This window comes from Limulus polyphemus, unplaced genomic scaffold, assembly GCF_000517525.1.
Source record: "Limulus polyphemus unplaced genomic scaffold, Limulus_polyphemus-2.1.2 Scaffold11, whole genome shotgun sequence".
Classification (NCBI taxonomy): domain Eukaryota; kingdom Metazoa; phylum Arthropoda; class Merostomata; order Xiphosura; family Limulidae; genus Limulus; species Limulus polyphemus.
This window is the reverse complement of record NW_013665621.1, coordinates 1898908-1915099: the sequence shown is the minus strand read 5'-3', so window position 1 is coordinate 1915099 and position 16192 is coordinate 1898908. Positions and strand designations below refer to the sequence as shown.

General features: G+C 33.0%; 1 protein-coding gene across 1 annotated transcript in view; it reads left to right on the top strand.

The window, feature by feature from the left end:
- Positions 1-16192, top strand: part of LOC106478580 (adenylate kinase 9-like) — a 59187-nt gene that overhangs the window by 40233 nt on the left and 2762 nt on the right. The window contains exons 21-27 of the mRNA XM_022382458.1: positions 299-530; positions 2129-2330; positions 7495-7641; positions 10499-10719; positions 13651-14017; positions 14489-14779; positions 15732-15949. Of these exons, the coding sequence (XP_022238166.1) occupies positions 299-530; positions 2129-2330; positions 7495-7641; positions 10499-10719; positions 13651-14017; positions 14489-14779; positions 15732-15949 (1678 nt within the window). The remainder of the gene's footprint in view (positions 1-298; positions 531-2128; positions 2331-7494; positions 7642-10498; positions 10720-13650; positions 14018-14488; positions 14780-15731; positions 15950-16192) is intronic.

Below are 16192 nucleotides of genomic sequence, written 5' to 3'. Positions count from 1 at the left end.
TCGCTTACTAATTTAAAAGTTATAGTATGATAACTATAACAAGTACAAAATAGTTACAAGGTCGGTCCTAGGGACCGAGCCCGTGCTAAAAGAGTTAAGCGGACTGGATATTGTATTCTCTTTTGCTGAATAATTTTAAAAAAACAAGAATCTGCTCAACAGTATAAACCATTACAACAGTATATTTTATTTATCCTCTCTAGTCTATGCTTATTGAAATGTCAATGTAAAACATTTTTTTTTATTGAGTGAGAGAGAAAGACATAGTGTGAATGCAATTACTTTTACTCATACACAGGTTTTTGTTGGAGATCCAATTATTCCATTCCAAAATATCATACACTTAAAACCTGAACAGACATCAGAGACCTATCCTGTAGTACTAGGAAAACACATCTTTTTTCTATCTAACTTAGAGGCAGTTAGTGAGTTTATGGCAGATCCTCAGAACTATCTGTTAGAATCAGTGGGACCACCTGTAAGAATTTGTGCAGCTGTTGTTGGACCTCCCAAATCTGGTAAAACAACATGTGAGTGTATATGTTTCTTCTCAGGTTTATGACTGAAGGGAAGGGGGGCATACTTGCTTTGGAACTTATGAACATCTTTTCATTATACAATTTTGTATGACACCAGTTTGGAAATAGAAAAGTATATTTCTTTCATGAATTATGACCATGTAAAATAATGAAAAATTAATATTCCTAGATTTGAAAATTGAAACACCACATAAGGTTAATGTATGTATCAATACTTGACAGTAATGAGTTTTTGAAGGTTTGTTTGACTTTAATTATCCAAAAAGCTACACAAGGGCTATCTGTGCTCTGTCCATCACAGGTATCAAAACTCGGTTTCTAGTGTTGTAAGTCCGCAGACATACCGCTGTGCTACTGGGGGGCGTTTTTGAAGGCGAATCACTTATTTTGACTTTATTTTTTTGAAATGCAGTTTTATAAAGAAGTTAAAAAAAATACGACTCTGTTGTTTCTTTGATGTTTGAAAGCCATCTTTATCTTACACATATTGCGAACCATGATGTCTGTCCAAGAATTTGTCTGTCTACTGTTTGAAAAGCTATGAATGCAGGTAAAGCTCAACATTCACATTTGAATGGGAGAACAGGCATAAATAATGTTGATGCCAAATTTTATTTTGCAAGCAGGATATTCTACACTAAATTGTTAGGAATTAATCACACTATCATTCACATTTCAAAATGTTATGTAACTTAAAGAATGAAAATGTAGATTTACCGTATGTTATTGTTGAGCAGCTCTTAGCATGACTGAAATGCTCAACAATTACTTTTATTGGTGGTGGTATAAGTAGCTCAGAGCTTTGGCTCTGAGTGAAACCAACAGTGCAACACAATTAACCTTTTTAAAGTCCATGAACTAATTTAAATTGACATATTAACATAAACCTTTCCCATCACTGACAACAGGTACTATCTGTAACAGTACAATTTAGAATTATCAAAAGATAGCCATTTAATAAAAAGGTCTAAACCCTTCAAACACTGTAACAAATGGTAAGTTGTTAGTCACAGAAATTAGGAATTTTTAATACAGTAAATTTTGTTAATGTATCAGAAAACGTGACATCTTTTACAAATTCCAACTTTGTAATTTAGGCACTCAACTTTGTTTTATCAGATATCTGGGTTAAAAAACATGTATAACTTACTTTGAAATGTGTCACAAGATATTTTTGAAATTATATATAGAGGGCATGTTTACTTTCTTACATCATTTCTCTTTTATGTTTTTCTATGAATGCATAGTATTCCTGCAACTTAAAAAATAATCACTCCAGATTTGAATCTAACTGTACAGAAAAACATTAAAATACGAATAAAAGCAGTTAAATCATAAAATCTAAATTATGGTGGAAATGAACATACAAGTAACACAATTCATTGAATTTTTGAATTCTTTTTATGATATACAAGCAAATTGGAATATATAGGCTATCAGTAAGTAACAACACTTGAATATTTAAAAGATGAGAACATCAATTAATGGCAACATGACTATAAGATAATCTTATTGCCAATTATTAAATAAGCTTGTTACGTTTGTGTTCTTGAGTTTGAAACATAGTTTTTAAATACATTCTTCTACAGTGGCACAGAAGTTTGAGAAAATGTACAAGACATCTAGTTTGTCACTTGGCAATTGTGTTGAATATATTTTAAACCATCATCCTAACACTTATCTTGCACTCCAACTGAAACAGCACCTTTGCAAAGGATTGACTGTTTCAGATGAGCTGGCTGTCATGGCCTTAGAGGAAACACTGATGGGAAAGCACAGTACTGTTCGAGGGTAAGTTGCCATTTAACATGCTAAGTATGTGATATTTTGCAAATTACAGCTTTTAATCGATGTTTGTGATAATATCAAATAATATTGGAATTCTCCAATAGTTTTTTATATGGTTTTAGATTAATACTGAATGTTCATGATGTACAGTTGGTTTCATTCACTTATCTGTATACATGGATAGCACCACTAGTGTCAGGCTATGGCAGGGGTAAATTCACTAAAAGACTGCCTACAGCCATTTTACCACTCCCACACAAAGCCCATCCTGCTGTATTATTGTGTTATATGGCTATTATTCTGTAGTAATTTGAATCAAATGCCTTGCTGTTTGGCCTTTAGCTGAAGCAACAAGGGATGTGGCAAGACATTCCACTTGTAAGTATTCATCTTAAGTTTCATATACATCAGTTAAGTGAATTTTATTGATTTTAATGTACAGAGAAGTCATACTATCTGTAATATGTGACAAAAAACACATCAAAGCTGTGTGATAAACTGTATTTAATGTATTTACTTTACCATAACCAAACATGATCACTGTGTACTTGATAAGTTTAAATAATAATATGGTAGAATAAAATTGGTTATTACATGTAACTGTACTGACTGAAAGCCTCATTATCTACACACAATATTACTTATATATAGACCTCTATGCTAAACAATTATGTGCTTGCAATGTTATTGTAATATTTGTTAGTGTAAGATGAAGTTTGTTTTTATGATTACTTCAGAGAATTCATTTATAATTTAAGTATATGTTTTCTTTTATCAGTACATTGTTACATCAATTGCAGAAATATTCATTCTGATATAGTACATTACCTCTGCTATTCTCGTTCAGTGCTACTCTCTATATGTAAAATTTTTTTTCACATGCGATATGTCTTGAGCTCACACATACCTTACAATCGACTGATTCAAATGTGTCCCACATGCAAATCATCATGTAACAACCCTCCACGAATAAGAATGTGACACACTCTTCTTTGTTATTTTTCCTTCGACAGTTAACGACTTTTCCGATAACATTTTCCCAGTTTTTCATATTTTTTTTAAATTGAACACTTGTGTTTGATTTTCAGTTTTGCACAATGAATTCTGAAGTTCAAGTTACTATTTTGTATATCATACCTTCTACTAGCACACTCACACAGGCTACAGGTGGGGGGATGACTCGTCTTTGGATTTATCGGCTATCATCCGTCATGAGACTGATTGTTATATGAGTCAATCTGCTCTCCTGATCTTGTCTCTGTTCCTTCTGAACATGCTGAAGCAGTTTGGGTTGGGAAGGATTTTGACAGCCTTTTTTCTGCCACTTGATTTTACCGTGTCTTCCTATGCCCTTACTGTGGAATCAGCTAGGCCTAATACTGCAATTTTAGACATGATTTCTCAGTTATTTTATATTTCATCCATTTCCCCAATTTCATATGTTCCCCTTCCTCCTCTCAGTATTTGCCCCCCCCCTCCAGATATTAGGGTTCATGCTGAGCATTTTGTTTCTCAGATGGTTGAGGGTGCCAGCATGCCTTGCCCTCCATGAGCCTTGGATCAGTTTGCCTTGGTGTACCATCAAGCTGAATGACCGTTTCTCAACTCTCAACTGTTAGAATCGATTTTGCCCACGTGGGGGGCAGACCCTGATCATCCTGTTCGTTTATTCCATGCTCAATTTTCCTGCCTTCATCTTACCATATTAACTTTCCTATAGTAACTTGTTTACTATCCACCTTCTTTCTGAGGCAATCCACAGAGATCCTGAGGGTTTTTGAGGAATTGCCGCTCCCTGATTACCTCCATGTTGGCACGTCTGTCTTTATTGCCTTACACACGTGGTTTCTCTGTTGTTGGAATTTCTTGGGGAGGGATGCAGCTTTGTTTCAGGTTCACTTACCACCTCCTTATCTCTGGGTTTTACATATGGCCCCTTTTTCTTCAGCAGTATGTTTTTAGTAATATTTCTGAGACTTTGGAATCCAGTGTGGAGTCAGTGTGACACCACACTATCCTTTCTTCTTTGGTGGATTGTTTCTTGCATTCTGAACCTAGACATGCCCCTGTTACTGTTTCCTGTCCAGCTCCTTCTCATCCTTTACCTGTTACTCCCTTCAGAGGTTCCTTATTTCGTCATTTTATTCAATGCAGTTGGACATACTGCCAACAGTACCAGTGATTACCCAATGAGTTCTGGTTCAGTGGGGCTCACTTTTTTGATTTTATTCCTCTTTGGTGATCTTTTGCCACAGTTCTGTGGTTTATTTGGGTTTTATCTAAAGGACTTGTCATACAATTTCTTTTCCTTCCTCTTTTATATCAGATACCCATTTCCTTTCCATTGCCTCGGGATACTACCACCAGTCAGCATTTGTCCGAGGTGGTACAAGATCACCTCTCCCAACAGGCCATCAAATCTGTCAATCATACTTCTCCAGGTTTTTATTCCAGGCTGTTTGTAGTACCCAAAAAAACCAGAGACTGTTGGCCTGTGATCAATTTATCCCACCTCAATCAATTTTTGGTTCTACCCTGATTTACCATGGAGTCTTTTCTCACCCTCAGGTGGGCTTTTTTTCTGAGTTTGTGGATGACCAAAGTAGATGTTGCAAATGCTTACCTGCTTATCCTGATATCTCATCAGTCAAGACGTTATCTTCAGTTCGTTCATCATGGAATAGTTTATCACTTTTGCGCCCTGCCCTTCGGGCTTGCTTTAGTCCCGTATGGATTTTTTTAGGTGGTCAAGGCATTTGCCCCACAGTAATATGCTCTTGGGTTGCACTTTCATCATTACATGGAGAACTGGCTTCTGTTAGCTCATTCCAAACAGGAGTCTACCCATCACAGTCATTGGCTGCTCCTGGAAGCAGCTTGTGTGGGCTGGTTAATCAAATTGGAGAAGTCATTCCTTATACCTACCCAATATCTTTCAACACTCATCTCGGTCTGGCCCAACCTTCTCCTCTTTGACTTCATTCAATGGAGCTTTCAGTTCTTCATGCCCTTACTGCTCCCTCTCTCGTGAGGTTCTATCACTTTTGGGGATATGGTCTTCCATGGAAGCCCTTATCCCCTTGTGTCGAGCACATATATGGTCTCTTCAGTGGACTCTGCATGACCAATGAAACCTTGCACGGGATCCATTGGAGGCTCTTATTTCCCTTCCTCGATCTGCATTGGTGGTTGGATAAACCTCACATGTCGGTGGGTGTTCCACTTCCTTCCCCCTTCATCTGGATTTACATATCTTCACAGATGCTTCCTTTCAGGATTGGGGGCATAAGTCAATCAGCAGGAAGCTTCAGATCAGTGGTCTCTGACCGAAAGATCTTACCATTTCAACATCCTGGAGCTTCTGGCTGTATGTCATGCCTTGGATCATTTTCTTAATCTTCCCAGGAATTGTCTGGTCATGATCCATTCTGATAATTCTACAATGGTGGCTTATTTCAATCACATCTAGGTAGCACCCATTCTCTTTCCCTTTGTGTTCAGACCTTGGATATTTTTTTGAGCCCACACGCTCAGTATTTGTATCATTGTGTGTCATGTTCCAGGTACATTAAATCTTGTTGCAGATTGGCTTTCCTGTTCAGACAAAGTTTATCTGACAGAGTGATCTCTCGATTGTCTTGTTTTCTAGTGGCTATGCCTTTAGTGGGGTACTCCTCGCCTGAATGCTTTTGCCATGTCTCTCAATACTAAATTACCTCTGTTTTGGTCTCCAGTTCCTCATTCTCTTGCTCTGGCTGTCAATGATTTTAGTCAAGATTGGACCAACAAATACCTGTAGTAAACATCTAATATACCCTGTAATGTAATATGATGGGAGTTTATTTTGTTAAAATCCAAACTGCATGCTTTTTGTTAACTTAGATAAAGGAACTAATTTTAGATCTTCGTTTGGTATGTATTTATGAAACCACACTTTATATGTGAGAAGTAGTTAATAAAATTACAAATTATTATCACTTCTCAACTACAGAAAAGTATTTTGATTTCTTATTCTATGACTTTGATTTAAAGAAAAAAAATTTCAATAGAAAGTTCTCATACAACACTATTTAATCAGTCTGTGGGATGACACCAATTGGTTGTGGTAAGATGACTTCAATACAGCACCAGTTAAGCTCTATCCATATATCAATGGCTTCATTGACAAGATAATTATCTAAAGTTCATAGCATTATAGAGAAAATGAAGCTACTAAGCATTTATAAAAACATAACTCATAATTAAATTTGAAAATGGCAACATTAAATTGTCTATAAAATTTATTATTTTTGAAGTTTCTATAATTAAACATATTCCTAAAGCCTTTTTCTCATCTTTGTTAGAATGTTATTCAAGGAATTGACTAAGTATGAAAAAAGCATGAAAAACTTAGGCATTGATGGATGAAAATTCAGTTAATTAATGCAAGTGTATCAGGTTTCACATACGTGTTCTAGTGCAGAGACAATGTTTTCACCCTATGCTGTCGCCATCATTCTAATATTTTAATTGTAGTTACAGCTTATTTTATTTTTTCTTAACATTACGAAAGGTCACTGAATATCCTGTGAAATTATTCTTTTCATAGATCTTAATTCATATGTTCAAGCTGATTCACGTAATGCATCTGCAGTACACTGGTAACTTCTCTGCTAGTATATGACTTTAAAGCATCTATGTAGAAAAAGGAGACTGTTTATAAGGAACCTTATTACACATTTGCAATACACTGGTAACTTCTCTGATAGTATATGACTTCAAAGCATCTATGTAAAAAAAGGAGACTGTTTATAATGAACCTTATTACACATCTGCAATACACTGCTACTATTTGACTTTAAAGCATCTACGTAAAACAATGAGGCTGTTTATAATGACCCTTATTACAATCCCTTAAAGTTCTCCAAAATTGAACTTTGTAATGTCATTCCCCTCAAACTACATAAAACTAACAAAGTTTGTAATGTTTTTATTTATTTTAAAATTACCAGGTCTTCTAAATTATTTTAACAGTAACAAAGGAGATTCAAAACGTTTTGCCTGAAAATTAAACATGTTTGTATGTGAAATTATTATAGATATTTGGCACTATGTCTCAGAATACTGCCTTCTTATTTAATAGCATTGTACCTGCAATCCCATGTAATTGTTTTGTTTCCTTAAACAGGTATGTGCTTGATGGATTTCCTATGACTCAGAAACAAGCTCAGTTAATGTCAGGTCGACATATTATTCCATTTCTTGTGATAGAGCTTCAACTTTCTAGAAATATAGCTTTGTACAGAATGGACCGTGAAACTAACAAACTATCAAAGTAAGGTTAAAGTATTTTAGTTGAGCTTTTTTTCCCTATGTTGCTCAAAAACAAATTTTTTTTTCTCATTTTTTCTAGTTTGAAATTTAATTCTACTTTTATAAACCTAATCATTATTATTTTCGATGATGAGGAACCCCCTTTGAGACTAATAATGGTTGGAGATGGCTTGAATGGGTAATGAAGAAAACTTTAATATAAGTTTAACATAACAGCAAATGTACAACGTTTCAACAAGGTTTTGTACCTGATGATGACAAAACCTTGTCGAAACATTGTACATTTGCTGTTATGTTAAACTTATATTAAAGTTTTTCTTCATTACCCATTCAAGCCGTCTCCAACCATTAACTAATCATTATTAGTTGTAAAAGCACTAATTTTTATAAAGTATAACATTGATATTACTGAATGTAGAGAATTATTTCATAATTGTACTTCGTAACTGGGTCACTTTCAGTCTAAGTATTTTCAACTGGGTTTACGATAATTTTCACAAAGTCATTGGATGAATTAAGCTGTGTATAGCTTGATGTTACTTAATGTGATTACAAAAGCAAACATTGAAAGGCTAAGATAACAAGTAAATTAAAGTTGAAAGTTGTTGAAATAGACAATTTTGTTGTAGAATTGATGAAAAAGCCTGATAACAGTATACAGAAGTGGAATAATAAATATATCATGAAGCACGTTTGTAATTCTTCTTCTTCTTCTCTTGCCAACTTACAACAAAAAGACTTGGTATATTTCACTCAAACCTTTTGTTGAATACTACGTAAGGTACTGCAAAGGTTGTAGGGGTATTGAAAAGTCAATTTGTTTCTTCTGTATTTTATATAAGCTAAAATTCTAGTGTAAATGATGTTATTATTACCCCTTAGAGTTAGCTTTTTTTACAAATATCTGATGTACCTTTAAAAAGCTTAAATACATGGTGAAACAGGAATTACCAGCCAATATTAGATAAACATTAGATGACTACAGTATGTAGATACTCAATGCTTTGTACACTGTACAGTTGGTGTCTTCAGGAAGCCAACCCCTATATTATGTATGAAGTGAAAGAGAAAAAAAAAACAGTACACATAATATTAAATTTTATTACACATACTTTAAAAGACATGAAGGTGTATTTCAAGCGATCTTTTAGGTGTATATTTTTTATTTGAAACGGCTGCTTTTCTACAGGTAAAAGTTTATACGCACTTAGTGGGGGGGTTGTGTTTTAATCTAGGCATGTATTTGTCCATTGCTGTGAATGCTAGAGAATTTAGTTACAAAGATACTATAAATGCTCACTATATTCTCAAACAAATCTCCATGACAATCTCCAGCTACAGCTTAACATTCTACCTCTTGAACTAGTGCGATCAAATAGTCAATAGCTACAGTAAATCATCATGAACCATATCAGCTAGCTACTAGCTGTGTTTAGTATCATTACGAAGTATAAAATTAGCTACCATATAAAGTAATCCTTTGCCCATAGTTGAGCATAAAAATAGCCAGTGAAAACAAGATGAATAAAAATTTGGGAATTTCAAAACTTGCAAATAAGGATCATAAAAAAATAAGGAAACAGAACTGGAAATACAGTAGATGTTATTTACTCAAACTACAAATCTCTATTTTGACTACACCAAATGTAATTCTAGGTAACAGCATGGAGCCAAAATAGGGTTTATAATTTGAGTAAATAATGTCTGTAGTATCTGCAGCCTTGTTTCATTCTTTTTTTATGATCCTTATTTACAGGTTTTTAAATTCCCAATTTTTTATTTATCTTGTTTGATGAGGGAACCTATTTATTTGTCTAAACTTCTGAAAAAATTCTACTTCACTTGGGTAATTGAAAAGGACTTTTAAACTGAGAATGTATGTTGCAAAAGTACATTCTGTTCTTTTTCAGCTACTCAAGAGAAGTTTTTTCAGAAGTTTGGATTGAAAAAAATCTTTTAATCGCCAATTCATCGGATAGATTGTCCCAATTCGAAAAATTTTAACTACAATTTCAGAAATGTTGAACAAGTTATTTCTTTCTAGAGCTTATAAATTATTCTTGTTATTACCATAGTCAGTGTATTGAAGATATTCAATATATAATTAAATAAACATTTAATTTATTTCACATATGAAGGTTTTGGAAATGAATATAGTTTTAATAGATCAAATTAGACATATTTTGTCTTTATAATCTTCAGTGTATGCGAAAAGTGAAAAATGCCTTATAGGTTTGGAATACAGTAGCGTCATGCAAAATTATTCTGTCCTCATATTTTGTTTATATCAAAGTACAGCTTTTATCCTTAATTTAACTATTCAGGTTGTCACTCTGTTTCCATTGTTATACTGCCAATGTTTTTAATACTAATGAAACTGATCAATTTATGACAGTTGGATAATGTTTGATAGCTTTATCATTCTTAATAAGGTGTTAACTTCAAATTGTGTGATAGCTTTTTGCCTGAATACTCATAAGTTTCTTATTAATGTCATCACAGGGTGCAATGAAAGTATTCAATTTATTACCTTTAACTCTCATGTTTCATGATATTTCAAAAAGAATGATATTAATTATTAGATACTCTCAGGTATATTTTCATAGCCCATACGATTTTTGGCCTAAACATAATGGCAAGTTCCTTGTACCCATTCTTGCTATATACAGATATTTAGTCTTCTATAGCCTCATGATTTTTTTTTGCTCTGTCTAGATGAGCTCCAAGCAAACGTTTGTGTTAAATTTCGTTGCAACTTTCAAAAAATTAATTATTCCCAAATAAGTAAATAACAAATCACCATTTATATAAGAGAATATTTTTTGTATGTTTTATTTAGTTTTGCTTTTATTTTTCAGTCTCAAATTACCTGTGCTTCTTGAGCCTTACATATTATCTGTATATTATGACCAGTGGGAGAAAGAAAGAGAAAAAATGTATCAATGGTTTAATGTTCAGTACCATAACTGGGTGACACTCAATGCAAGTTTCTCAATGTGGCGAGTGTGGCATGATGCTCGATATTTCATGTTCAATATTGTGAAGCATATTCAAGAATATCTAGTCAGGATTCGAGAAGGTAATGTTTAAGTTTAAGATTTAGATAGTTTCTGTTGTTTAAATCTGCAATAGAAACTTGTACTTCTGTACAAACAGGCAAGTTATTAAAGCTTGTTTGGCCACAATGTTGTATTTAGATGTTCCACATACAATTAATCTAAAGTGTGAAATAGATACTCTACCGAATCTCATTATTAAATGTAAATAAAGGGATGCAGACAGACAAGGAAAACATTCCTGAAATTGTTTTCTCAAGTTGTGTTTTAACATTAAACTTATGCATTCTAGACAACATTGGTGGTGCTTTAATATTTGGCTCTGTGTTTTGTAGTTTCAGTTCAACTCTGCTGAATATTGTTGAGGTAAGTTAAAACTTGAACTAGTGAAGATTAAATAGCAAACATTGAAATTTATTAAAACTACCAAATGTACTCATGTCTCATGTATTTTACTGATTAATAGGGATGGTTGGACAGCATGTGCGTGCATCATTTGCATTGCAGGTCTACTGAATACATACTTCATGTAGTAAAAGTTGAAATGGCTGTCAACTTCTAAGTGTTCATCCTATTGCATGCCCATTTAAACTCAATTTTTTAAGCATCTTCCTGCCAAATTTCATCAACACTGTTTCAATCATTTCCTCATAACAACTTGTGACACCAGACAGAAGGAAAGTTCTGTTTTATATATATAGAGAGAGACTGAAAGAGTTAATGTAAGGATTTAAAAGAAAGGCTGAATTTTCCACAGTAATGTACCATTGAGGTTTGATAACTATCTGTCTCTTTGGTGGCTCACTTTTCATTGCTTCAGTTTTTCTGTATCTGTTGCAAATCTGTGCATTTTTGTTGTTCTGCAATTTGTGTGAAATCATGGTGTATTACAATATGTTACACTATGTGAATTATAATTTCTTTGTAGGTATAGGTTTAGTATTTTATTTAGGCCTTCGATAATGGCTTCACATCTGGTATTGTAACTTCCTGTTGATTTAGTAATGTAAACCATCCAGGGAAGTGAAGAATTTAACCATGTTTAACCACAAATTTGGATTCACTGGTGATTAGTGCTAATTAGATTTATTATTGTCTTGTAATAGACTTTCATCGGACTGCTTTAGTATTCACCACCAAACTGTTGAGAATTTTGACTATGATTTCCAAGGGAAGTGAAAATAGTTCAGTCACAAGATTGTTACTGGCTCAAAGCTCTTAAAACTTACATAATAAACTGCTAAGGTTCCCTGGCTGAGCCATTGCTTGGATTTTTATACTTAGAGATTGTGTCAACTGAAGTTTCAGTAGTTGTAATCAGGTTCAAATTCTTTTGATTTTTATTCTTCATCCACTGGAGCATTTTTCTGTTAGGTGGATATGTAAACCCATTTTTGTGTTCCCTAAGTAAGGTATGGTATTTTATTTATTTATCATTGCTTTTATTAATATTATTGGTTAAACTAATTAGTATATCAAATTTAATACTTTTATTTTAAATTGTTGTTTGTCATTATACTTTTATTATAAAAATTGTTTTGATTTGTTAGATTAGGATCTTTATGTAGGACTAACCTAAATCTCCTAAGCTGGATGAACCTCATGAAGTTTCTGGCTAAAAATATCATTAACAGTGAGTGTACCCAACTGATGAAACAATACATTCTAATCTTTATACGTAGAAGCATAAAAAAGTATATTTAATTAGCTATAATGATGGCCATATTGAATTTTAATTTTGCTCTAAATAAGTACATAGCTTACTCTGATCAGAAGTTATTATTTTTAGATTTTGATTTGTATGTGTGTTGTTCTTGTTAGTTCAGTATGACACTAATTCCATTATATCTTGTACTTAGTTGACAGTTTTGTTCATTGTTTACTATTACATAATATAGTGTGCCATTCACATTTCTGGAACCATTTCTTTTGGTTATATTGTTTTTGTTTTTCTGTTAGTGCCCATTTTAACATGTGATGAAAAACACTGTAAATTCAAGAGTAGTATCATAACTGCCTAACTTCTACATAGTAGAGTATGCAATTCATAAGAAATTAGGAGTAACAGTATCGGAACACTATTATAAAAACTGTTATCACTAAATAATTTAAAAACTATACTACTTTCCGTTATTTAAGACAAATATCTAGAAACAATCAAATAATCTGTCATCAATACAACATCAGAGCCTTAGTTCAAGAGTTTGTTAGTTTATTATGGATTTCGCGCAAATCTACACGAGGGCTATCTGCGCTAGCCATCCCTAACTTAGCAGTGTAAGACTAGAGGGTAGGCAGCTTCATCACCACCCACCGTCAACTCTTGGGCTACTCTTTTACCAATGAATAGTGGATTGACTGTCACATTATAACACCCCCACAGCTAAAAGGTCGAGCATTTTTGGTGTGAAGGGGAATTCGAACCCACAGATTGCGAGACGAGCACCCTATCCACCTGGTCATGCCGTGCCTAGTTCAAGAGTCAGAGTATTATAACATCTTATAAGTATAAACAGAGTTGTTAGAGCATAAGTGAACAGAAGAGTGGTTTAAATACTTCCAAGCATTACTAGTCTTGTGTTACTTATGTAGTAGTAACTAATATTAACTTCCAATGAAAACAAGCTACCTATTGAGATCAGAATTAAACATAAGTAATGAGCATAGCTAATTAAATTTGACTTTGAAACTATATCATCCATAATGATGGAATGTGAATTGTTTAATGAGCTGGGGACCCTAACCGTTAATGATATTTTTGGCTTTTAAAATTGTATTACTTCTAATGACCTAAAGTACACTAGGACTTACTAATTAATTTTGTTAAAAGGCCATTTACTATTGCATATTTTGTTACTATATTATATACTTGTAATCCTTAGTAACTTACTATAGCCAGTGATTTACTTTCCTAAACATTTATTAATTAATTTTTTTAACATTATTTTTTTTAGGACTTGCTGCTTCAATCTTTCACTTATGCGTGACTCCAACTCAATTAAATGAACGTCTTGGAGAGAGCAGACACTATTGCCTTGTTTCACTGTGCAAAGGTGAACTTTTGGATTGTTCTGGAGATGAAGAACAGAAGTATGTGGCAGAGTACAAGGAGAAATATTATAGATTTTCCTCAGAAGAAACACTGAAAGAGTTTTTAGATAATCCAGAAATATTTGTGTCTAAGTTACATGCCAAGACGGTCTCTCTTCCAGATGAGCTACCACAATGCTGTAGTCCTAATGAAGTGGAGAAATTATGCACAGAAATAGCTTTTAGGGGAGCTTGCCCAGTCACATATGTTACTGGAAATAATAGGTATCAGCATACTTCTTTGGGATGATTGTTTGGTGGATTTTTATAAAATTATTCTTTTTTTTTCTTCTTTACACAAATAACAAACTAATGCAGATACAGTCTACAAATTTTGAAATACAAAGAAATGCTTTAAAATATTGCAAGAAAAAGAGAAATACGTGATCAGTGTTACATAACATGTGACAGTTATTAATTATTTGTTTTTCTCTTACAATGTTTAATTATTATTGTTAGTTTATGAAGTTACCTTTTAAGTTTCAATTCTTCTTGACTAGAACTAACTTTAGATGTTAGTTCTTTACTTGTAAGGTTAGTAAACAGTATAAATTATTATCATAGAGGATTGCTTTAACTGAGTAGATGGAAGGGTTTGTTTTTGAATTGTTACCATGTGACAGAGCTCTTGGTTCTTGATGGCCAAAGACCAAAGTTTCAGTTGAAAGTCAATTTTTCTCTCGTTTAACACATTACTGTACAAAAGGAGTACATTCCACTGTTACTCAGATCTGTCTGCTTGGTCAGTCCAGCCTTCTGTACCATCATCAGGCTCACACTTAATGAATTAAAAGGTATGAGTGCAAGAATATTATCTCTGCATTTCTACTTTTCCACCCAAAAGATCATTATATATATATATGTATATCATTTAAACTTCTTTCTGTGGTATAGGGATGAAGCTTTAGTGAAAGGAAGCATCAAATTTGCTGCAAAATATATTGGGAAGATATACTTAATGGAATCTGAGAGTAAACTTCAGGAATTCCTCAAGTTAGTATTGTAAGCCAGCTGAGCTGACCTTACTCACTTTCCTAAAAACATTACCGAGTTATAAGGATTTAATGATATTGTTATGTTTCAAGAAGTCTGATGTTAAATTGGTGCACATGTGTATATGTTGATTTTGAATTAATATAAATTAATTTAAATGTAAGTGTTTTTGTATAAACCTGAGAATTATTACACTAATTATTATTTTGTTAACTTTGGTAGAAATGTTTGAACTTTTCAACTTTATTATGTGTATAATAATTGTAACTTCAAGCTGTTGTTATAACATGGTGATTAATTGATCAAATGTATGTTTACCCTGTTTGGTCTTAATGATTGTCATCTAGATTTCTTCGAGTCATTAGTTTGTCTTGGTAGTATTTATTTTTTTAGTCAGTCATTTATAATAAATGCACACATGTTAGTGAAAAGTCAACAATGTGAATCTTCTAGTCTCTCGTAACCAGTTGGGTTTGGTTTCAGTTTCAAGCAGTAATTCAAATGAAATGATTATTAACATTAATTTTCAAGCATGTATTTTCAATTCCATTGATAAGTATAATTAAAAAGTACATTGCTGGTTTATTATTTCTTCCTTCTGTTATGACACTATTTCATTCATAGATTCTTTGTTTTTGTATTAATTCTAAACTAGAATATAAAACTAGTACATAACCTATATTAATATATTAGAAGCTGCTGTAACTTTGTTTGCCATAATTCTAGAAATGGAGATTTTTAGTTGTAAAAGGTAAAAATGTTTCCTTTTTTTATGATCATTGTTAATGTTGTTCATGTTCCAGTAACCTTTAAGGTGGTGTTTCATAAAATCTTCATTTGAATCATATAAAGTTTCCTAGTACTTGAGTGTGTTTAATTTGAATTTATATATGTTGAATTTTTGCTGATAGTGAAATTGAATTAGCACACTTGTGTTAATATGTTTTATCAGGTTTCCAAGCTTGTACGGGAAAGCAATGCTTCCCAGTGAATTTTCTTTCCCTCAAGAACCATTGGATCCAAACTCACTGTCAAATGCGGACTATCTGAAACAGATATTTTCTGATATATTGATTAAGACTATGACTTCCCTTACCAGCTCAAAACCAGTTTTCCCTCATTTGGGAGCCAAAGCTTCAGCACTTGTTTATCTGGCTTGGAGTCTGAAAAGTAAATATATGCAAAATTTTGTTCTGTTCTCTTAACTTAAACAGTTGACAAGATAAGAACTCATCAAACATAAATTATAAAACTTCACATGTGCTCTGCCTAAAATTTATAGCCACTGCCAGTTTAAAAAAGTACATAGTAAAAAAAAAAAAATTACAAAGGCCAACATTTGCAACAAAATACAAAATTTTTCCCTTCATTCACCTCATTTCATAAGATGCTCAGAATGATATTCAAGGCACA